Raw genomic sequence first — 24,699 nt, forward strand, 5'->3', positions numbered from 1 at the left:
GGAGAGAGAGAGAAACATCGATGTGAGAGAAACATCAATTGGTTGCCTCCCTCATGCACCCCGACCGGCCAGGGATCAAACCTTCAACCAAGGTATGTGCCCTTGACCAGGAATGGAACCGGAGACCCTTCAGTCTGTGAGCTGACACTCTAACCATTGAGCCAAACAAGCCAGGGCTAAATTTATTTTTTAATAGAATTTATCACTCCGACATATACTTATTGACTTGTTTATTATTTGTCCCCCTACAGAATCTAAATTCTCTGAGAGCAAGAACAAAGTGTCTTTGATCGTTGCTATATTCCAGTGCCTAGAACATAACCTCGCACATAGTAGATCCTCAATGCTGTATTTATTAAATGAGTGAAATGAAGTGGAACAAACATATGTGTTTATGTGTCCTTATTCCAATGTTGTATGATGAAGTTAAATAGAAGAGACAAAGATGTGTTTTTTTTAAATCATTTTTTTTATTTTTCAATTACAGTTGATTGACATATAATATTATATTAGTTTCAGGTACACCCCAGTGATTAGACATTACATAACTTACTAAGTGATCATCCCAAAAAGTCTCATACCCATCTGACACCATACCTAGTTATCAGAATATTATTGATATTCCCTATGCTGTACTTTACATCCCCGTGACTATACTATAACTACTAATTTGTACTTCTAAATCCCTTCACCTTTTCCACTCATTCCCACAAGCCCCTCCCATCTGGCAACTGTCAAATGTTCTTTGTATCTATGAGTCTGTTTCTGTTCTGCTTATTTTTATTTTTAGATTCAACTGTTGATAGATATGTATTTATTGCCATTTTATTGTTCATATTTTTATCTTTTTTTTCTTTTTCTTAAATTAGACCCTTTAACATTTCATGTAATACTGATTGGGTGGTGATAAACTCCTTTAGCTTTTTCTTGCCTGGGAAGCTCTTTATCTGACCTTCCGTTCTAAATGAAAGCTTTGCTGGGTAATCTTGGCTGTAGGTCCCTGTTTTTCATCACTTTGAATATTTCTGGCCACTCCCTTCTGGCCTGCAAGGTTTCTGTTGAGAAATCAGCTGACTATCTTATGGGAGCTCCCTTGTAGGTAACTAACTGCTTTCTCTCGCTGCTTTTAAGATTCTCTCTTTGTCTTTAACCTTTGGCATTTTAATTATGATGTGTCTTGGTGTGGGCCTCTTTAGATTTATCTTGTTTGAAACTCTCTGCACTTCCTGAACTTGTATGTCTATTTCTCTCATCAGGTATGGGAAGTTTTCTGTTATTATTTTTTCAAGTCATTATTTTTGCTCCCTCTCTTCTCCTCCCTCTCTTCGAATGCTGGTACACTCGAAGTTGTCCCAGGGGCTTCTTACACTGTCTTCCTATTTTTTAATCCTTTTTTCTTTTTGCTGTTCTTATTGGGTATTTTTTGCTTCCTCATGTTCCAAATCACTGATTTGATTCTCGGCCCACAAGTTGGGTCTTCAATTCTACTGTTGATTCCCTGTAAATTGTTCTTCATTTCAGTTAGTGTATCCTTCATTTCTGACTGGTTGTTTTTATGGTTCCTAAGTCCTTCTTCATGCTGTTGAAATTCTCACTAAGTTTCTTGAAATTCTCACTAAATTTCTTGAAATTCTCAGTAAATTCCTTGAGCATGCTCACAACCATTATTTTGAACTCTGTATCTGGTAGTTTGCTTGCTTCCATTTTATTTGGTTCTTTTTCTTAAAGAAGACCCTTGACCATTTCATGTAATACGGATTGGGTGGTGATGAACTCCTTTAGCTTTTTCTTGTCTGAGAAGCTCTTTATCTGACCTTCAATTCTAAATGACAGCTTTGGTGGGTAATCTTGGTTGTATGTCATTGAAATCTGTAGAACAGATTTCTCCTGTTTTTTCATTTGCGACATGTTTGTCTCTGCATTTTGGCTGCTTCCCTGTGTTTGTTTCTATGTATTAGGTAGAGTTGCTATGTCTCCTGGACTTGGTAGAGTGGCCTTGTGTATTAGGTGTCCTGTATGGCTCAGTAGTGCAGCCTCCCAAGTCACCTGAGCTGGGCACTTCAGGTGGGCCCCTGTGTGCACTTTCCTGTTGTAGTTGAGCCTTGATTGTTGTTGGCATCACTAGGAAGGATTGATCCCCAGGCTAATCAGCTGTGAGGACTAGCTGTGACTACAATGAAAGCTGCTGTGCAGGTGTTGACCCTATGGAGCAGGACTTGCTTCAGTGGGGCTTGGTGCTCACTAAGTCCATTCCTTGAGTGTGTCACTCATGGAGGTGGTAGGGCATGGTCTGAAGCTTTTCACCGGGTATACTGACACTGGGTCCTTCTGTGAGTTGCAAAGTCAGCTGCTGCCTGTGCCCTGCCTAGGGCCACTGGGCACCAGCTACTGAGAGAGCTACTGAGCTACTGGGCTTGGAGGTGCCCAGGAGAGGCCAAGTTATGAACCAAGGCCAGCTGCCATTAGTGCCAGGCCTGGGGCCACTTAGAAAGAGGTATGGAGCATGCTGAGGCCAGCTGCTGCTTGTTTGAGAGATTTTAGGAAAGTCCGAATCATGAGGCAAGAGAGGCCAGTTGTATGAAAAAGCCACTAGAAACGGCTTGGATGAGCCTGTAAGTTGGGTGGGGTGGGGGTCTTAGGGAATCACCAGGGCAGGGCAAACAGTGTGAGCTAGGTTGATAGAGACTCAGATATGATGCCCACTCATCGATGCTGTGGTGGGGAGGGCTCAGCAAAGGAATAATGGCCTCTGCCAGCACTTCCGTCTGGGAAAAAAATGTGCCCATAGTTCTCGCCCTGATGTCAGAAAATTTAGTTTCTCCCCATATGTCCCTGGTTCCTTTCAAGCTGCTGCCCTAATGCTGGAGCTCAGAGGGACTAAGTCTGAGTAAGTCCATGTGCAGGCACTTTAAGAGGAATTGTCTGGGACTCCACCTGCCCTCTGTCTTTCTCAGCCTCAATCCCCACTGTTTTTTCAGACTGAAGTTATGGGGACTTCTCTTCCCAGCACTGGAACCCCGGGATGAGGGGTGTGGTGTGGGGCTAAGACCCCTCACTTCTCAGGGAGGACCTCCTCAGCCAAGATATCCCTCCCAATTAAAAAACACCACACATGGGTATGCTACTAGCCGGTTCTGTGCCTCCTTCCCTTCTACCAGTCTCACTGTAGCTTCTTCTTTAATTCCCTAGTTGTAGGACTTCCATTCAAGTAGATTTCAGATGGTTCTGAATTATGGTTGTTCTGAAGACTTGTTGTATTTTTGATGTGGTTGTGGGAGGATTCTAGTACCGTGTTTACCTATGCTGCTATCTTGACTGGAAGCCCAAGATGTGTTTTTAAACTAATTCTATTCAGCTTTAAAAACTTGGTTATTCTGAATCTTTGACCCCACCCCTTAAGAAGACTCCCCACCAACCTCTTTTTCAGTCCAGGTGTCTCAGACAGGGCTGACCTTACACCCTAGCTCCAAGGGTCAGCTTGTGTCCTAGGCATACATGGCCACTGTTTTTGATTTGGGACTTGGCTCACCACCTAAGCTAGGTATTAGACAGAGCCCTCCTTCCCTGAGGCTTATGCTGGAATGGTAAGGAAAGAGATACTCTACGTGCTAGCTGCAAGGATCATGTCAGCACAGAGTAGATGGTGGCCATCATTCCACCAGGCAGGGAGAACCTGTCTGAAAATAAAACCACGCTGGGACTGAAGCAGAGTCCAGAGTGACAGAGAGTTAGAGAGAGACAGGTGGACAGCGGCTTGGTGATATTATCTGAGTCCCCAGATCCAGACCTACCCAAGCTAGCTATACCATTGTGTTCCCCGGTATGTGAGTGATTCAGTTCTCTTTGAGCATAATCAGTCTGAATTGGGTTTCTATCACTAGCAATCAAGAAATAAACAATAAAGTTTAAAAACAACAAAAATCATGCCTAATGCACATTTAGCTGTATAATTTGTACTACATCAACTTTTACTTGTTAACTGAGTTAACATGCAGACTTTTACCTAAAACCTTCAACCTTTTTATAGTTTATGAAATAACCTTGCATATATGTATTAGTTAATTTTAACACAATAATGTGAGGTAGGGTATTCTTTTAGTTAAACTGAAGCTCAGAGAAATCAAGCAACTTATCCAACATCACACAACTAATATATAGTAGAGCAAGAACTCTAATGTAGGTCTTCTGGCTCTAAATCCAAAGCCTACTCTAATGGCTCTTCAGCTGCCATTAGAGCTGAATACTTTCTTAAGTATTGGTAGAATTTCTTCATAAGTTTATTTTTTGTCTCTTTTAATACAAGAGAAGCTCGCTTAAAGATAGGATCTTTCTATTTGCCTTCAGTCTCTCTTAATTCCTAGGGCAGCTTCCTGGAATGAATGGGGCTAAGAGTAGAGGGTTGGCTCACACTGATTTTAAGGTTAGAGTTTGCCAAATCTGTTTTCTATCATCAAGGAACTTGTAATCAACTGACTGCAATGATGAATACATATTACTGTGATTTTTTCCACCTTTTTTGACTGCTAGTGTAAAAAATTTATTTTAGACCAACTCAGAGCACACACATTATTAAAACAAAGTTTCACAAAAATATACATACCGTAGTACTTGTGACAGTCTCTGATATTTCCTATTCCTTTTTTTAAACTATGTTTTTATTGATTTTTAGAGAGAGAGGAAAGGAGAGGGATGGAGAAATAGAGACATCGATGAGAGAGAAACATCACTGATCAGCGGCTTCCTTCCTGCGCGCCCTGCACTGGGGACCAAGTCAGCAACACTGGGCATGTGCCCTGACCGGGAATCGAACTTCAACCTCCTGGTCCCTGGGTCAATGCTCACCCACTGAACTACACCATCCAGGCCCTATTCCATTTATTAAAAATTCTGATTGTGACCCCCTGAATTGATTTCATAATCCAATGTGTTGAGACCCACTCTGAAAAGCAATGTTATAGGTCACATATAAGTAAAGTCAGATCCAAGCCATAGTTCAACATTACAAATGTTTACTGAGTGCTAATGATGTGCTAAGGATATTGCTAGATGCAGTGAATGATATAAAAATAATATACAGCTATTTTTATGAAGTCCACAATCTAGTGGCAGAAATTGGAAAATAAAATAATTAATGAAAGGAAAAATATGAACAAACAAACAAAAAGCACAAAGATTCAGGAGCAGAGAGGCCAGCACCCTGTAAGAATCAGGAAAGGCTTTACAGAGCAGTGGCATTTGAGTTAGGTCTTGAAGAAAATGGACAGGATTTCAATACTAGACGAGCAGGTAGAGGTAACAGCAGGGCCAAGGCACAGGGTCAGGCAAGCCCAGGGTGTGCTCAGGAGAGAGAGAACACGAAATTCAACTCGAATGAAGCGTTTACATGGTGGAGAGGTGGGAGAGGAGGTAGAAAGAATGTTGGAACTGTGGTGTGGGAAACCTTGACTGTCAGGTGAAAAGTCTACTCTGTATTCAAATGTGATAGTGTGTGTAAAACATTCCCCGCCTGGCATGAAGTAGGCATTCCGTTAATGCGACCTCTCTTCTCCTTTACTCTGTAGGCAATCGAGAGCCAGTGGAAGTTTCCAGGCAGTGAAGAGAAATTACCAGATTGGTCAGGGGGATGCTGAGGTTGGTCAGGGCAGTGGAAGCCTGAGCAGGAAGGTGGCAGCTGAAATAGAAAGAAGCAGACAACTGACCTTGTGCAGGTAGGCTGCAGTAACTAGCATTATTTGATGAGGGAGAGGATAAGGTATCCATGAAGACTTCCAGTTTTTCAAGTTCCAGGAACTGCGAACACAGAGAAATTGTAAGGGCAAGCTTGCTTGAATAGAGAAGAGGATCATTTGGGATACAGTAATGTTGACTTTCTTCTACCTGGACATCCAGGGAGAAAGTCAAATGGGCAGTTACAGCTCAGGGGAAGAGGGTCCAGAAACTGGACTTTGGGAATCATTGTCAAGAAAGCGAAATAGCTGTGAAGGGAGGACTTGGAGTCCTCCCTGAGGATACAACAGTAAATAGGACAAAGTCCTGGCCCTCAAGGAGGGATACAGACAAATAAACAGCAAAGGCAAGTCAGTGGGATAGTGCTATGGGACAGGGAAGAATATAACAGAGTGTATCATAGGACTACATAGAATGTGTACCTTACTCAGACACTGGAATCAAGGAAGGCTTCTTGGAGGAAGACACATCTAAAGTGAGACATTAAAGGTGAGTAAGAGTTAGCTAGGTGAAAGATGGGCAGAGCAAGAATGTTCCAGCATAGGTCCAACATGTGAAAAGACAGGGAGGCAAGAGAGAACACTGGTGCATTTGGGGGACAAAAGAACATAGGGAGCATTTTTATGAAGTAGGTGTCATGCCCACTTCAAATTTAAAAAATGAAACACAAAGATTTAATAACTTACCCGTGTTTTCCCAGGTGGCTGGACCTGGAACCCAGGTCTATTTTACCCTTAAGAGATTGTTCTCTTGATTACTCCAAACTGTCCCATGAATGTCTCTAACGCTCGGTGGGTCCCCATTGAAATGCAGGGAGATCATGTAGCATTAGAAGAGGAATAAGGCCTTGGCCAGTTTGTTTCAGTGGTTAGAGCATGGGCCCACAGACTGAAGGGCCCTGGGTTGGATTCTGGCCAAAAGCATATACCTCAGTTGCAGGCTCATTGCTGGCCCCGGTCGGGGTGGGTGCAGGAGGCAACCAATAGATGTGTCTCTCTCACATTGATGTTTCTCTCTCTCTCCCCCCCCCCTCCACGCTCTCTGAAAAGCAATGGGAAAAAAAAATCCTCTGGTGAGGATTAAAAAAATAATAATAAAAAACAGCACAAAACTAAAACATGGCTTTTTCTTCCAACACTTTAGTTGGATGATTTCATCTAACTTCTTTCCTGTGAAGGGAGACAAATTAGTGGCAAACGTGTTAGGGGTAGAGATATTGATCATGCTCTGTTGACTGTGACTGTTAGCTATAGTTATAAGAAATATTAATCATGTTCTATTAACTGTGATTGTTCTGTTCTAACTAGAAAAAGCACTTTCTAACCTGGCTGGGAGTTGTATGCTCCAGGACACGGGAATTACCCTTGGAATGCGGTCCATTCTCCTTTTCTGAGAACTGTCTTTCATCATGGAAAAATTAACAGCCTTGTTCCCAAAACCATGGGATCCCGGAGGCACCTGCCCTTCGCAACCCCCAGCGCACCTTGCCTTCTTCCCCATGCCTATAATTCCTACTTCCCCATGTAATCTTTGTCCTTCTACCCAATATAAGCAGCTGGCTTATAGGGGGCCACAGAGTAGATTTTTGTGGACACCCTTATTGTTTTCCCATGTTGCAGGCAATATTGGAATAAACACTCATATACGATTCAACCCTGTCTCTGCTTAATTGGCTCAAGTGGTGACAGCAACCCAGTCCGGTTTCAAACCTAGTTTTGCCGTAGTGAACTTTTCGAACTAGGACTAAAAGACCAACAGATCAAGTTGTAATGATGGGACTTTTGGCGCTTGAGGGCACTCCATTACTAAAGAGATCTTAATCTGGGGTCCTGGGCAGAAAATCCCTACTTAGTTTCTTCTACTGACCGTTCTATGTAGGAACCAGAGCCACTTGCTAGAAGCCTACCTTCATTAATATGAATTAATTGTTGCTTTTCTTTTCCATTCTAAGGTATTTATTTCTATTATACTTATCTGCATATATTTTTATGGTACTAAGCAGATTTTTCCTCCCCCTCTTCCCTGTTAAGACCACCTCAAGTAAAGTTAAGGGGTTACATACTTTAAAAACCTGGTTAAGGAGTGGGAAAAGACTAACTACCAGCCATTTCTCCAATGGACAGCTCTGCCACAGACCTCAAAGTGAGAAGTGCTCATGCTCTGGTCGCTAGAAACTGTAAACCTGTGGTGTTCTGATTATCCTGATACTGGATTTTCTTTTTTTCTATTACCTTGAGTCATTTGCCTTTGAGATTCTAGACAGGCCTAAGGGGAAAGAACTAAAAAGAAACACATTTTGCCCACCCCCCCCCCCGTCCTCCCACAAAAACTTTCCCCCCAGAGTTACACATCCAAACTTGACATTCACATCTATTCACAAAACGAAAATGTTTCATTTTCCCAAGCTAAAGATAAAAACTGCTTACAAAACTTGCCATAATTCTGTCTCAGATTCATTTGTTTCCCTCAAATTGGTTAAAAGATGAAAACCATAAAACTTGCCATCTACCATTCCTCCTGGCCTTGGAAATCTGCCCTCAAAAGCTTCAGACAAGATGCATGAGAAAACAAGCCTGGCCTGGTTGAGTGGCTCAGTTGGTTGGAGCATAGTCCGGATTTGGCAGAATTATGGGTTTGATCCCTGGTCAGGGCACATGCAGGGATCAACGAATGAGTACATGAATGGGTAGAGCAACAAATGGATGTTTCTCTCTCTCTCTGTGTCTCTCTCTCCCTTCCTCTCTCTCTCTAAAATCAATCAGTAAATAATTAAAAAAAAAAGAAAAGAAGCCTGAAAAAGAGAAACCCACAACACCTGGAAATCGGTCTACATTCCATAATAAGGCCTTTCCGCTTAAGTACACAACGCCCCTACTGCCATTAGTAAACTAAAGGTTACCATACTCAAGTTACCAAAAACCAGGACAAGGCCGACCTCCGGGACTTTTACCATACTACTGGCTGCCTGCCTGTGGCCTTGCTCACTGGGACGCTGCTCTAGGCTCCTCTATCTATCCTCTACACCTAAGATTTTCTTTAAATCTACCAGAAAGCTTTCTGAAGGCAGCAACTCCTTCCTTCCAGTATCCTTCCCCATTCTCCTCACCCCCACCCCAATGCCTTTCCTTTCCAGCTTTGCCTCCTGCTGACCTACTAAGCTATTTATTTGCCTGAGGCAAATTTTCCTCATTTCCCTCATTCTTTTAATTCCACTCCTCCCAGGTTGAGAAATTCTGGACTAGCTCTGAATGTGTTTTTTTTCCGGTCTCAAGGGTTTTTATTTTTTTCTTTCTTCTTTCCCATCACGCATGGAATCCTGGATTTGTGCGGCTTTGTTGTCTGCTTGTCGATCACTGATTGACCAGGCTAATGCGAGCAGGTCCTTAAGATCCCAAAGGATAGGCCAGGTGCCATTTTCACCCACACCCTGAGACTCCTCCTAATTACATCGGTGCTCACGTACCTATGTGGAAAATACTTGTGGACTGCCAGACTTGGAGTTAATTGGTTTCAGTTTACGTCTTAGGGGAGCAGAGTCCTAATGCACACGCAGCCCTGGTACAAGTGCCCGAACCAGCTTTACTCCAAGAGGAGTGGCATCCTGAAGGAAAGCAATGCCTTTTACTCCACCCCTTTCATACACCGCCTCTATCTCCTGCCAGATAGAACAGATGAAATCATAGATTACAAGTTTTCAAACTCAATGAATTGTTCATTAATATCCAGGAGTGGCAGATATATGGTGCTTCACTTTTCATGGCAGGTCAAAGATGAAATTTGATTAAGCTTTGAAGGATGTGGTTTGCCTCTTGAAATTCCTTGCTGTGTCTTTATCAGTGTTGAGTAGCCCAGAGCAGCCTAAAGTGCCCTTATTTAACCAAGGGAGGCGCACTTGTCTGCATATATAGAGACAGGAGCTAGCACTGGGAGAAGTCAAACCCGTTCTGCACAATGAAGAAGCAGCTTAAGACCGAGGCAGCACCACACTGTGAGCTAAGTAAGTAACTAGCAAGAATGCAACAGCCCAGGGAAGTTGTCTAGCTGAGCCGACCTGGAAGGACAGTAAGACATTTTATTTTCTGGTTGCAGCAGAGGTTCCCAGAGGACAGGTTCTGGTCTGGAGGGACTTTCTGAAACTCCCCAGATGTGTTAAAGAGATTCTCGGGGCTAATTTGTGCATTTTTTTTTCTCTCCAGGAGAAAGTCTGTGTGCAAACCAGCCTGTACCAGATAACTGATGATGTTCAGCCCAGTTTTTTTGGTCCCCAAGTTTTCTACTTTGTACTCTACTTGGATTTTTCTTCTCTCATTTCACTCTCCTTTTCTCCTTTCTTGGACTCTTTCACCAACTAGTAAATTTTTCTCCTAGCAGTTTTTACATGAAGAAAGAAGTTGGAGGGGTTCATGCTTTTCCTCTCTAGGCCTACGACTTGGTTAACCAAGCTTGGTTATCTTTAATATAAGGGGGAAGGCATCTAAGAATGTCTCTGTAGCTCTAAACGACACTGTAGAAAATTAGAGTGGTTTGTGAGACCATTTGTTTTCTCCCCTCTATAGCACCACTAGTCTGACTGCCATCTTCAGAGAAAGACTAGGGTGTGAGGTTGAGGCTGGGGATGGAGTGGGGTTACTTTGGGATAGGTGGAGATAAAGCTTGGGGGGAAAAGCGAGGCAGATGGCTAGGATGGAGGGAAAAGATTCATTACCAAGGCTTAGGAGTAGGGCATCTGATGCGGCCGAACTGCTTGCACTAGCTGATGTTTCGCGGTTCCTCTCAGGTGTGGGGAGCTCTTGGTGGGGCACAGATCCTATGATCTGCCCCTGGGGGAGAGAGGAAATGGTCTTGCAGGTGGCTAGGCCTTACAGGGTGGAACTGTACCTCGGCTAGCCACGTCTCCAGAAGAAACGAGCTTGACTGTCAGTAGTTAACGTGAAGTAATGGCAAACTATTGCACGAAACTTACCTGTCTGCGTGGTGGGAGCCCCCAGGCGCGCACACCGTGGGCGGGAGCGGCGCAAGCACCTGCTCCGTGGGATGCAGCTCCGCCCTGGCCCTGGGCGCCCACCCCCCGCAGGATCTCGGGGTGGGCGGAGTCTTGGGACTCGCGGGCGGGTTGCCACGCGCACGCCGTCCGCTACCGGGAATACTGAGAGTCCAGCCAATAGGAATGTGCGGCTGCTGTCCTGTCGGCCAATGGCTGGGCGTGTAGGAGTTGGGCGGCTTGGCGCTGGCTCCAGGGCTATGGAGCCGCTGGCGCGCGGACAGCTCGTGAGGTGGCTGCGGAGCTGGTAAGGCCGGAGGCAGGCGAGGTCAGGGGTCAGCTGGGCGCTCCTTTTAACCCCAGACGGGCGTGGGGGGCTCAGGGCGGCGCCGGAGCCAGTCTGGGGCACACAGGGCGCCGTGCGGGGCTGCGAGGGCAATGCGGAGCGGGAGGGCCTGAAGCGCTGCGTCCAGATGGAGCAGCATTATTCCGAGGGAGAAGAGGGCGCCGGAAGTGGGGTGCGGGGGTGGGGGGAGCGAATGCCAGAGTTCTCGGGGCCTCGCCCCTTCCCTCCAGCGGCCTAGGAGAAGTGGGCGACCCCCTGGCTGGACCTGCCGCCTCTGGGGCACCGGTGATTGAGGGAGCGCTGACCCGCTTCACGCCGCGGAACGAGCCGACGGGCACACGGCGGCTTCGTCTGCGGGGACTTTGGGCCCCGTTCGCGTCCGGGGCTCCCCCCAAGGAACATTCAAATGTTCGTTTCTGTGCAGCCCGCAAACAAAGCGCCCCCCAGTGAAGGGCCCGGGCGGGCTGCTGCGTACTTGTGTGTAGATTGGTTTGGGGCCTGTTTGTGCCATTGTTGCATATGGTATGTAAGTGGGTTGGACGCTCTTCAACTGTTCAGTTTCATATGTACCGAATTTTACAGCTGGCGCTTTTTGTTATATCGCCTTTGGATTCCTTTTCACTTTTGGTTTTCCCAAATTCCCTACCGCATATATCGGACTATGTCAAAGAGCATCATTAGGCGAGACGTTGAGGAACCTGGACCTGAGTTTCCTATATGTGAAATGAAGATATTGTCATATTGTCCACTGCTTTCAAAGGAGTGTTAGGAAATTAAAGGAATTTGACATCTCTTTAGGGTGGAAAGGAAAAGCAAAAATTATATGAAAGGAGAAGCAAGGGGAGATAGGCTTCCAGAAACTTTTGCTGGCTGTAATTTTAGGTGAAACCAGGGAACAGTTTACCTTGACTTCTGTGGAATCTGAAGCTCTACCAGTTTGCACCACGTTTTGGCTGTGCAAACATTTGAGTAAGTTGCTTAGCCTCTGTTCTTTTGTTTCCACGTACTGAAAATGGGGATTGATAATATCAATTTTAGGGTGTTCTTGTTGAGTGTTAAATGAGTTAATACACACGAAGTGCTTAGAACTGTTTCTGGCATGTGGGAGTTTTTTGTTGTTGTTGTTTTTTACTGTTCCCTACATGTACCTTCTTTCCCCTTAAAGACTCCAAAGTTAACAATTCTAACCTTATTACTTAACCATTGCCCAGAATCCTATTGCCAGTGAACCCTTGTCATTAACGTTGATCTGAGTGTATAGCATAAATTACGCGTGACTAGAGGCTTTCTGCTGGCTGTTTATTTTATCATTAAATAAGGTTAGAAACTATGTGATAGTTTCTGTTTGTGATATCTGTGTTAGGTAAATGAAACCTGAGAAATTATTTTCCTGTTTAGTTTTTCACTGGATAATATTGCATTTACAGCCTTGGGGCGTAGGCCCAGTTTATTTTGGATCCAATACCAAAAAGATCACCATTGCAGCTTACTTGATTTCTCATGTTTCCGGAATGGCCAAGTTGGGACTGGGGAGGGGAATTTCTGGGCAGCACTTCTTGTTAATGAATGGGGAAGCTTGGTATGAATCTAACCTTATTCTGCTGTTAGGAAATCAGTGATGTTCCTTTGGATTACTCTATAGAGCTACTAAGAATGCTTTGGTTCAGTTTTAACTCAGTTAAGTGAAGGTTAGAGTTTAGAGAATGGAATCCACAGAGTAATAGCTTTTCTGTTTGACTTTTAGTGCTAAGAGTTTGGGTGGGTGCTGTGGAATCAAAGACATCTTTATTCCCTGTCTCCTCACCATGTACCTAAATACAAATGTGTGATGACAGATTTATGACCTTTGTATGAGCTTCAAAGTCCCTCTCAAGTTCTTTCTGGAAGGCTCTAATGGAAGACTGTCTTGTCTTCCAAATCTTCTTCAAGGAAGCTGCTATTTATTTATGCACGTAGCCTAATTGGAAACTAACTGCAGAATGAGAAACTTTGAATTTACGAAAAAGAACATTGCTTACTCTAGCAATATGCTGGCCTGATTTGGCTAAAATGCAGGTGTTATAAGTTTAGTTATTTAGCAATAAGACAGCTTAGTGCTCTTATAGGCTTGAAAGTTGGATGTTGGTGTGGTGAGAGTGGAGAACAGTGTCTTTGTGAAACACATTTATTTGTACTTGAATAAGGAGGAAAAGGAGTGACATCTTTAACGAGTTGAGTGTTTGAGGTAGAAAGGAGAGCCCTTTGCCCCAATATTGTCATCTTTATTATCTGAGACTCTGTGGTTTGAATGAAATATTTTGGAAAAGAAGGCTGGTAGCATTAGAATGTGTAGAATATAAGGAGTTAGAAGACCTAGACCTGGTGTCTCACTCATCGGATGCCATTTATTCTTTTGATAACAACACACATATATAGAACAATGAACAGTTACTGACTCTTGGAGACACAAAGAAGAACCCTCCAGGTATCACTAGGAGTATCACTGATAAAATAAAACAACACTTATGTATTATAAGCTATATTTTATTTTTATTTATTTAAATTTTTAAAAAAGATTTTAAATTGATTTTTAGAGAGAGAGGGAGAGAGAGAGAAACATGGATGTAAGAGCAAGACATTGATCAGCCACTTCCTGCACACCCTCTTTCAGGGATTGAGCCTGAAATCCAGGCATATGCCCCGACTGGGAATCAAACCAACAACTTTCCCTAAACTGGTCGGTGCCCAACCAACTGAGCCACACTGGCCAGGGAGTATAAAAGAGTTGGCCAGGAATGATAAAAATATATTTATTGTCTAGTTTCTCTTCCACTTTTAATCTAAGGTCAGAGTAATTTAAATCTTTTAGTGTAAGAACCAGTTTCCAGTGAAGACAAATTGGGAAGTTAGGGTTTTCAGTCTTTGTGCCTATTGCTAGTAGGTCATCTTGTATGGATTTTGTTTGTTTTGATCCCACTTATCACTGATAATCAAGTGTCTGCTAAAACTCCGTGGTTATGAAAGGAGAAGGCTACAAGCTAAAATTTTAACAGGTTCCAAAGAGCAGGAGGCAATGTATGAGGTTGGATAATCTTGTAGTATGTATTGTTTGTCTTGACACATAAGTTTTCTTTGTTTTATGAAAAGAAACATTGAGGAAAATATGTACTTAAAATTGTTAAGGCCAGTCTATATCAGGGAGGCCAATACTGGTATTAGAATAAATGAGTTGAATGTAATCTAATGATAATGATTTTTCATATTTGCCAGAGAAAAAACTACTTAAGCATGTATGAAGGCGAAACATTTTTTTTTTCTCTGAAGCCAGAAGTAAGTATAGACTGATTTATACACTTTCTTATTTTAGTATAAAAGGGGTCTTTAAAATTGTTTTCAGAGCCCTGGCCAGTTTGGCTCAGTGGTTAGAAGGTCGGCCTGCGGGGGGGGGGGGGAAGAATGTCGGCCTGCGGACTGAAGGGTCCCAGGTTCAATTCCAGCCAAGGGCACGTACCTCCGTTGCAGGCTCCATCCTGGCCCCAGTGGGGAGGCAACCAATCGATGTCTGTATCTCACATAGATGTGTCTCTCCCTCTCTCTCTCTCTCTCTCTCCCTCTCTCCCTCCTCCCTCCCTCCCTCCCTCTCTCCCTCCCTCCCTCCCTCCCTCCCTCCCCCCCTCCCCCCCCTTCCTCTCTCTGAAAAGCAATGGAAAAATACCCTCAGGTGAGGATTTAAAAAAAAATTGTTCTCAGAGCTTGGAGTTATGTTGTAGGACAGATGTGTCATGCCAGGAGGCCAGGTTGGTTCCCTAAAGGGAAATGCACTGCTGCAAATTTCTGGTTAGGAGGAAATCAGAGGAAGCTCACACTGCGAGTTGGGAGGTACAAAGGCCCTCTAGAAGTAAGACTTTAGTGAGCAGTAAAGGTTAAAGTAAAAGTAGTAAAGAAGTTAAGGCAGTAAAGAAGCTGGTTAAGACTCAGAGCACTGAGCAGAGAAAGTGAAGAGTTCTATTTAGCCGGTATCAGGCCCTCCTAATTCTGAAGCCTTTGGTTGATGAGTGATATTTTTGTCTAAAAGGTCCTTCTTGACAGCCTGGCCACATTTCTCCCAACTGTTATCGTCTTTCACACCCAAGCAGCCGGTTTCATTATCAGCTGAACTCTTTCTCCCCATATCTTACTCCCTCTTTCCTTTTGCTAATTAATTTTCTCCTTTCTTTCTTTATCATTAGACGTTCTCAATGTCAAGTTTTTCTTTCAACTGTAAAACAGATTCTTAAAAGTCCAACTTAGGTGAGAAACAGCAAACCTGATGTTGAGTTGAAATTGTGGTTCTCTGATAGACTAAGTGAGATTAACACTATGGAACACAAAGCCAGTAAAATGAGGAACAGTTTAAGCTGGTATTTCAATGGCCATTGTGCCAGAGAGAGAGAGAGAGTGTCTTATACACACATAGATGCCCTGATGTGTATTAAGTACATTGTACAATAGCAGCACTGTTTGAACTTTATGAACTGGGCGTGCTTGTGTGGCTTTCGGTTGAAGACATTTTTTATTACCTACTTAGGTAGAGAGGAATAGAGTTTCTAGGCTTTTTCTTTTTAATCCTCACCCAAGGATGTTTTTTCCATTGCTTTTCAGAAAGAGTGGAAGGAAGAGGAAGAGAGAGAGGGAGGGAGGGAGGAAGGGAGGGAGAGAGAGAAAAAAAATTGTTCTCAGAGCTTGGAGTTGTGTTCCAGGATGGATGTGTTTGATTGTTTGCCTTCTGCACCTGTCCTGACCAGGGATCAAGCCTGCAAACCGAGGTATGTGCCCTTGGCTGGAATTGAACCCGGGACCCTTCAGTCTGCAGACCAGCGCTCTAACCACTGAGTCAAACTGGCTAGGGCTCCAGGCTTTTCTCTTTTCTTTCTTTAAAAAATATTTTTATTGACTTCAGAGAGAGGAAGGAAGAGGGAGAGAGAGAGATAGAAACATCAATGATGAGAGAGTCCTGCACGCCCCCCGCTGGGGATTGAGCTTGCAGCCTGGGCATATGCCCTGACTGGGAATCGAACCTCGATCTCCTGGATCTTAGGTGGATGCTCAACTGCTGAGCCATGCTGGCTGGGCTCTAGGCCTGCCCCTCCCTCCCTCCCTCCCTTCCTTCCTTCCTTCTTTCTTTTTAATATATATATCTTTATTGATTTCAGAGAGAGGAAGGGAGAGGGAGAGACAGAAACATCATTGATGAGAGAGTCCTCATTAATCGGCTGCCTTCTGCAGGCCCCCAACTGGGGATGGAGCCCGCAACCGGGGCATGTGCCCTGACTGGGAATTGAACCACAATCTCCTGGATCCTAGGTCGATGCTCAACCGCTGAGCCCCATCCGGCCAGGCATCTGGGCCTTTTTCTTAAGCTAACACCAGAGGGGCTTTTCACTTTGTTCTTTCTGTCAGGAAGTAGATGTAATTAGTCTTTAACTTGTCATTTTTTCATTTTATATCATATTCTTTTTCATAAGAGAAAAATAGGATACATTTTCCCAAATTAAAAAAAATAACTCCAAACTTCACATTCTCAAGAATAATTTAAAAATTCACATGGCTTTTCTAAGTTGTTTTCCTTCACCCCCAGTGGGGGCACATTGAGTTTTGGAACTAAGCAATGGATGTACTAGATAGAAAAGACTCAAAAAATGGTGTGTCTTTGTTGACCTAGAGTGGAAAAACAGAGGAAGTAATCTTTTATTTTAGTAAGAGTGGTTAGTAATCTTCCTTATTAAAACACATAGGGTTCAGAAAACAGTGACCTGTGTTTGAACCATTTGAATATTTCAGAGTTTTGTTTACTCTCAGTCATCCAGGAGCTCACCTTCATAGAGAATGTTTTGTGCAACATAGGTGTTAGATTAATAAGTAATGGTTTTGTAGGAGTATCAAGTATTTTAGCCTTAAAGTACATCTTTAGGGAAAAGAGAATTTTAGAAGGATCTAAAAATCTTTATGTTTTCTTCAGGACACAAAATGAATTTTAAAAAGTCATAACTCCTTGTTATTCTCTAAAACCCTCCAGTATCACTTTTTAAAGCCTTGGTCTGTGCCTCTGGCAGTTTCTGCTTTGTCACCAGCATGTTGCTGGCACTGAACATTGTCTGAGGGAAGCGTCAAGAGGGAGTAAACTTCAAACATTCCTGTTCACATTTATTTAATCAGTTGCTTCTGTGCAAACACTTTTCTGTTTGCTGCTGGGAAAGTTGTTTTCCTTCTTCAGTTTTCAACCTTTTCCTCTTATGGCACACATAGACTAATTACTAAAATAATAATTATACCAAAAAAAAATTTTTTGCCAATCTGACAAAAAAATAGATATAATTTTGATTCATTCATACTGGATGACCATTGTGCTGGCTTTTACCATTTTTTAATTTGACAATCTAAGGGAAAAGACGTCAGTGCCCCAACTAAATATTGCATGTTTTAAAAATTCTTGCGGCACACCAGTTGAAAATTGCTGTCCTACTTAATGCTGTCTTCAACTTTGTTTACATGGAGGAGGAAAGGAAAAAAGAATCAGAGGACTGTTTAAAATAGTCCTCTCTAAACCTTACAATTTTAGGGAGACCTTTGCAGCATTGAGTACAGCTCCAAAATCAGTGAAATAGTTTTGAGTGCCTTTGATCTCTACAGATGTATTTTATAAGAAAAAAATATTTCAAATTCAAACTTTTTTTCAAACTTTTTTTAAACCATAGGGGCAAAAGTTTAAGTTAATGTTATATGTATTTTAATATTCATTTCTTGGGGCAATTTTTAAAACAGGTTTGGATTATTCAGTTGTTCTTCCAGAGTTCTTATAAATACTAAGAAACAAACAGAATTATTGTTAAGTAGATGTTTGGAAGTTATTGTAATCTAATATGTGTTTTGAGGTGATAACTATTTATTTTGACATAATTTCATACTTACAGAAAAGTTTTAAGATAGTATCAGGGAATAAATGATTTCAAGGTAACATGGTAAGACTGTGAGAGCAATGATAGTGGTAAGCAGCAGGTGCCGTGGGAGAGCATGGAGGAGGGCCATTTAACCCAAATTAGGAGTCAGGAAATGCTTTCCTGAGGATTTGACTTCTAATTCTTTGCATTCAGGTGAAACTTCATAATCATAATTTCACAGCCATGGCTATTTGGGCAGTAAGACAAAGTGATAGTAAGTTAAGCTTAAGGCAGTATATGCCAGCCTAGTGGAAGGCTTTAGATCTCTGATTATCCATTTTAGCTTTATCAGAGCCTTGGCCCTGTAGTTCAGTTGGTTAGAAAATCATCCCAATACACCAAGATTTCAGGTTTGATTCCCTGGTCAGGGTACATACAGTGTGTAAATAAGTGGAATAACAAATAGATGTTTCTCTCCCCACCCCTCCCAATCAATCAATATATATATATTTTTAAAGAAGCTTTATCAGAGAAAGTCCCTAACGTATTTGTTAAGAAGCAAATCCAGAGAACAGTGGCTGGTTGAGACAATCAGGATGGACTACTTGACTGAATCCAGATTCAGCGTAGGCAGTGCAGACCTGCCCTGGGAGATCATGACAGATAAGAATGAAAAAAAAAGGGAGGAATTTGATCTAAGCAGGAGTCTAAGATCCAGAGAAGTTAAGTGACTAAGTCACCTGATTCAACAAGTATGATTCTAAGCCATGACTTTCTTCTTTCCCCTCCTTGGGAGCAAAGAGACAATTATTCCATTCAAGCCTCAGACTGGAGAGAATGGAAGCTGAATTGGACCATCTATATTACATTGATGGGATGAAAAAATATATATTGAACTCTTAAAATTTCAAGAAAATAATTTGAAATCAGGATACTGGAAAGCTCTCTTTTTTAATGTTTATTCTTTGTTTTTTTGAGAGTCTTTAATATGTTTATTATTATTTTTCTTTAAAATGTTTCTCTTAGAACTACATTATTAGAAAAACTTGAAATTATGGTTTTATGGTTATCTGTTATTCATTTATACAAGTTTGAGGTGTTTTCTTGCTAAGTAAAAATAATCTTTTACTTCAACCTGTAAAAAAACAAGGAAGCGAATCCAACCATTTGCCACAGCATGGATGGACCTAGAGGGTATTATGCTTGATGAAATAAGTCAGTCAGAGAAAGACAAATACCATATGATTTCACTTATATGTCGAATTTAAAGAACAAAATAAATGAAAAAACAAAATTAAAACAGACTCATAGACACAGAGAACAGATTGATTGACAGTTATTAGAGGGGAGGAGAGTTGGGGAGCAGGATGAAAAGAGGTGAAGAGATTAAGAAATACAAATTGGTAGTTACAAAATAGTCACAGGGATGTAAAGTACAACACAGGGAATATAGTCAGTAATATTGCGATAACTATGTATAGTGCCAGGTTGGTACTGGAAATATCAGGGGGAATGCTTTGTAAAGCATATGAGTGTCTAACCACTATGCTGCACACCTGAAACCAATACAAAATAATATTGAAAGTGAAAAAAAATCGAATCCATATAATCCTTATACATTAAAAAAAAATAATACATGCACATGGTAAAAATAATTTAAAATATATATATATCTTTATTGATTTCAGAGAGAGAGGAAGGGAGAAGAAAAGAGAGAGAGAAACATCAATAATGAGAGAGTCATTGATCGGCTGCCTCCTGCACGCCCCTGACTGGAGATCGAGCCTGCAACCCGGGCATGTGCCCTGACTGGGAATGAAACCTCCATCTCCTGGATCCTAGGTCGATGCTCAGCTGCTGAGCCACACATGGCCAGGCGGTAAAAATAATTTTTAAAGAACAAAACGGTATATGGTATATATTCAGTGAGAAGCCTTCCTTTTACCTGACCTTATTTGGGCTCCCCACTTCTTTGTCTTTGGGACAGCATTACCAATTTTTGACATATTGTCCTTTGGAGATAGTATGTACGTGTACATGTGTGTATTCTTTTTTTTTGGCTACATAAGTGATAGCACACTGTTCTATAAATTGGGTTTTTTTACTTGACAGCATATCTTGGAGATTATTTCCTACCAATATCTATAGATCTGCCTTATTTATAATAGCTGCATGGTATTCCATCATATGAATGTTCATAGTTTATTTAACCAGTCCCCTACTAATATCTGGGTGGTTTTTGATATTACAGTCTTTTGATACTACAAACAGTGCAATGGGAAATATGTACTTACTTATGTGAGTGTTTCTTTAGGATGCATTCTTAGAAGTTGAATTGCTAGGTCAAAGGATATGTAGACTTAACATTTTAGACAGAAAATTTAATTTCATTAGCATGTTTATACTATAAAAGTCTTACAGCTTTTTTGTTTGTTTGTTTGTTGATCCTCACTGGAGGATATTTTTTCCATTGATTTGTAGAGAGAATGGAAAGGAGGGAGGGAGGGGGAGAGAAAGAGAGAGAAACGGGGGGAGAAACATTGATGCAAGAGAGACACATTCATCAGCTGCCTCTTGCATGGGCTTGGGCCAGGGTCTGGGATTGAACCCGCAATCCAGGTATGCGCCCCTGACCGGGAATCGAACACAGGACCCTTCGGTGCACTGGCTGACACTCTGACCATTGAGCCACATTGGCCAGGGCTAAGATTTTTTAAAAAAATATATCTTTATTGATTTCAGAGAGAGGAAGGAAGAAGGAGGGAGAGAGAACATCAGTGATGAGAGAGTCATCATTGATCGGCTGCCTCCTGCACGCACCCAACTGGGGATCAAGCCCGCAACTTGGGCATGTGCTCTGACTGAGAATCGAACTGCGATCTCCTGGATCCTAGGTCAACGCTCAACCGCTGAGCCACACCCGGCTGGGCAGGGCTAAGATTTTTATCATGAAATATTTCTGTCTACAGTTATTATTTAACTATCACCTTTGCAGACTACAAGCTTGGGGAAAAACACTACTATCTCAATTATTTGCTTTAAAATTTATTGTTTGTTTATTTATTTATTTATTTATTTTGAAGTACATTTATTAAAGCTGGGGACAGTGAAACAAGGAAGGGCTTAGGATAGAAGAAGCAATAGTTGAGAGCCTAGGTGGGCTGCTTTGGCTGTCTAGAAATGTTATAGGAAAGGACAGAGCCAAGGTGGGACTGCTGTCAGCTCATTGGAGTCAGAGAAAATGAGGCCTTGGAGACAGGTTCAGGAAGTTAGCTTGGGAAAAGTTGCCACTGCCCATTGCTCCCCTGATTGCAAATCTCATGGGGTCCCTTAGTTTAGGAGAGGCACACCTGTGGGGCAGGAAGAGGGGGAAGAGAATGGCGTGGGCATGCTCCTGAAAGGGTGAGCATGCCTCAGTTGTTTGCTATTTTAAAATATAAGTTAAGTAGCCTATTTTGATTGGAATCTTCCTCAAATGTATAAAGCACTGTGTGTCGTCTTAAATAGGATATTATACATCACTACAAAAATAATCTAATCAGTTCTTGGTGAGTAGGCCACAGTTAAGTAACTTGAGTTATTCTTAATAATAATATAATATTAACTATATAATTAATAAAAAATAATTATTCTTAATAATAATGTTCTCAGAGCTAATGGAAGTATAAGGAAAGGCTCTTTGCCTCTTACCAAATAGCCCAAAACCTTCTCCTATAAGAGCCTTAATCCCAGATCTCATTTGTGGTTTCTAATTTATTGTGGACTAGGGTAACCTGATTACCTGGCTTCTTAGAATTATATGTAAAATAAAAGTAAAAAGTCTCTGGGTGGTGCCAAGGGGCTGTGCTGTGATTGGAAGCCAAGTGGCTACTGCTACTCTGTGTTGTCAGATGTTGTCAGATGTAAATCACAGTTAGGTGAGGAGCTATTATAACTGACTGAAAGAGGGGTTGGATTTAGTCAGTGTTATTGGGGTCTGTTGCAGGTGTTTAGCTATTTGGTGGCTCAAAACGTGATAGGAGGGACATGACTAGTTGTACATTATAACAAAACACGTGATACTGGTTATAGTAGAGATGAAAAATGTTTTCCAAATTAGCAAGTGGTGGTATGTTTTACACCCCAGAGTATAGATGAAACCTAAAACCCCCTTTGAGTCTGAATTCTGTAATTCTGTAAGATAGGTATAGTATAGACTATATTGGTAGATAGAAGATAATCTAAAATAGAAAGTGGAGGACTGTTCAGTTTGGAGGGAGAAAGGGACAAGAGTGGAAAATACAATTTAAACAGTAAAAGATAGCTAAGGGGAGGCTTCATACCTTTTTCAGTAGGATAGTTATTACCTCATCTTTCTCCTTCTGAATTTGGAATTGACCGAGAAGTGGATTCCTTAATCAGTAGATCAAACATTTTAAAATCAACCTTATTGGTGGGATTGACCGGAAAATACACAACAGATATGTGGCCAAATGGGCTTACTGATACGCCTTTACCCTCAGTTGAACTTAATCCAACAGAATACTGGACATTTCAGACACCTACCTCCTCATCCCCGCAGGTTGTTTATTGCAGGACTAAGAGAAGTGCTGGCATCTTGCAGACCATGCCTGACCCTCCTGGTGCTTCAGCTCTCCCTGAAAACCCGGGAGGGGAGGGCCATGGTCATTAGTTTCTTCTCCCAGTTTTTGAAGGGTTGGGAAATGAGACCTGAAACATTATAGCTGAAGTCTCTCCCTGGGGAAATATGAAACTGGGAAATAGTGGCCCTCCACTACCAGTATGCTGGTGAGGTGCTTTTCCCCCCCTTTCCAGAAAATTGAAGCATAAGATCCTTGAATAAATTTTTGTCATTTATTGCTAGTCAGAGCCTCCCAACTAGGCAATTCCAAGAGTGTTCCCAAGGAGAAAGAAAAGTCTGAGAGTTTTATAGTAAAATGTGCATTCTTGAGAAGAATCAGTTCTGCTTTCATAGCCCCTACATTGGTCCAAGATGGCAATTGTCTGATGTCTAGTGGTTTAGACAATGGAACATTTTCTTTTTGAGGTTATTCAGATGGTTAACTGGAGGCATCAAAGCACAGTGCACTGATATATTCAGGTAGGACTGGAAAGTTCAAAAACTTAAGTTTCCAGAGTCAAAACAAGAGTGTTTATTTTTTTGATGCCTCAGCCTATTTGAAGTTAATGATTTAGCAGCTTCTTTTATTTCTTCACTCTATTTCTCAAGCTTAAATTGGTAGATCAGAGAGAGTTATAGATCTCTGCCCTTAAACTCATAAAAATGGGGCCCTGGCCCAGGAGCTTAGTTGGTTAGAGCGTTATCCCCATAGGTCAAGGTTGCCAGTTCCATCCCCGGTCAGGACACATATAAGTATCAACCAGTGAATGCATAAATAAGTGGAACAACAAATCGGTTTCTCTCTCTCTCCCCCTTCCTCTCTCTCAAATTAGTCAATCAGTTTTTTAAAAACTTGCTTAAAAACTTAGAACAATAGGAGAAATCAGTCTGGTTTTAAATTGGGTTAATCTGGAGGCACAGCAGGGACTGGGTGATTGCCTAGCAGCCCCTTGTGTGGAAGTTTATTCAAAAGCATTTGCCTCGAATGTTGGACTGGCCGGTGCGTCGCTGACTGGTTGATGCCCCCTTCCCTGTCATGCAATGCACGTTCATGGGAAACCTGGTGCTAAACCATTCTAGAGGACCTGCTTCTAAAAAACAAACATTTGCCTGCTTCTCTGTAATACCTCTTCCTCCAATTTGGTTTTGAAGTCTTGCCAGTAAAAACATGGTTAAGACTTTACTTTTTATTAAGTATCTCTTACTCATACTCTGAAAACTGTAGTTATTTTCAAGGTTATCTAATTCAATAGAAGAGTTATTCTTTTCAGATAGTAAGGGTTTGGTTGTACAGAGTACAAAATGCTGTTTCTGAACTTGTTAGTTTGTTCTTATTAATTCCTCTCTCTCCCTTTTCTACTTTCCAGAATCCTATTCTAAGAACACTATGGTGTTGGGGCCTGAACAGAAGATGCCAGATGGTAATTTATAATTTTTGTGTTGTTGTCTTATTTTTATTTGGAATTAGGCTTAAGTCAGTAACAGAAATTTACCATATTTTCCTTCTCATCTATTCCAACAAAAATTGTCCCCATTTGCTCTCCCCCAGCCAACAATATCTTCATGGAGATCTGCTCCATTCAGAAGTCACCAGACTTAGGCTGTAAAGGAAAATGGATTTATAACCACAGAGATCTGCCTCATCTTGTTTCCAGTTCTGAGATGAGCCAAGATTAGCTACAAGTTTGGTTTCTATAGCAGTAATGCTTGCAAAAGCAGTAATACAGACCTGTCATAAAAACCTCTAGAGTGCTTTGGCTGCTGATGACATTTCAGATATGTATGGAGCAGTAAAATACTGAGTGTGTACCTTATACTGTGTGTTTGATTAGAGCTTCTTGACTACTTTGATTGACCCTTCCTAATTCTAAATTTCCCGTTTAGAATTTCCATTCCTTTTTTATAAATTTCTTAATCAGTTTAGGGCCACTTAAGGTAAAGTGGGTTAGCTACCTATAGAAAGAAAACTTTTGATTTTGTAATTAGAGGTTGTAAGCATTTCTTGGAAACACTGAGATTAGAGCTTTGTGGTTCAAAATAGCCATTTGATGGCTACAGCAAGCCTGGGTTTTGTATCGTTTTAGCAGATTGGCTCTTTTCTTCCCCTCCCGGCATTTAAGATTAACTG

The 24,699-nt window shown here is 41.8% G+C and overlaps 1 protein-coding gene across 5 annotated transcripts in view; it reads left to right on the top strand.

The window, feature by feature from the left end:
* The first annotated feature begins 10,825 nt into the window (after nt 1-10,825).
* SLC11A2 (solute carrier family 11 member 2) overlaps nt 10,826-24,699 on the top strand; it is a 37,519-nt gene continuing 23,645 nt past the window's right edge. For 2 of the 5 annotated variants that reach the window (XR_013998154.1, XM_081128340.1), the window contains exons 1-2: nt 10,936-11,015; nt 23,939-23,992. Coding sequence is in view for 3 of the 5 variants with exons in the window: in XM_081128340.1 (XP_080984466.1) it covers nt 23,959-23,992 (34 nt within the window). In the remaining 2 variants the exon portion in view is untranslated. Of the gene's footprint in view, nt 11,016-11,939; nt 12,024-23,938; nt 23,993-24,699 lie in introns of those variants that run through there. The other 3 variants (XM_081128341.1, XR_013998153.1, XM_081128342.1) reach the window with 3 other exon arrangements.

The sequence above is a fragment of the Miniopterus schreibersii genome (assembly GCF_964146895.1).
Source record: "Miniopterus schreibersii genome assembly, chromosome: 2".
Taxonomy (NCBI): domain Eukaryota; kingdom Metazoa; phylum Chordata; class Mammalia; order Chiroptera; family Miniopteridae; genus Miniopterus; species Miniopterus schreibersii.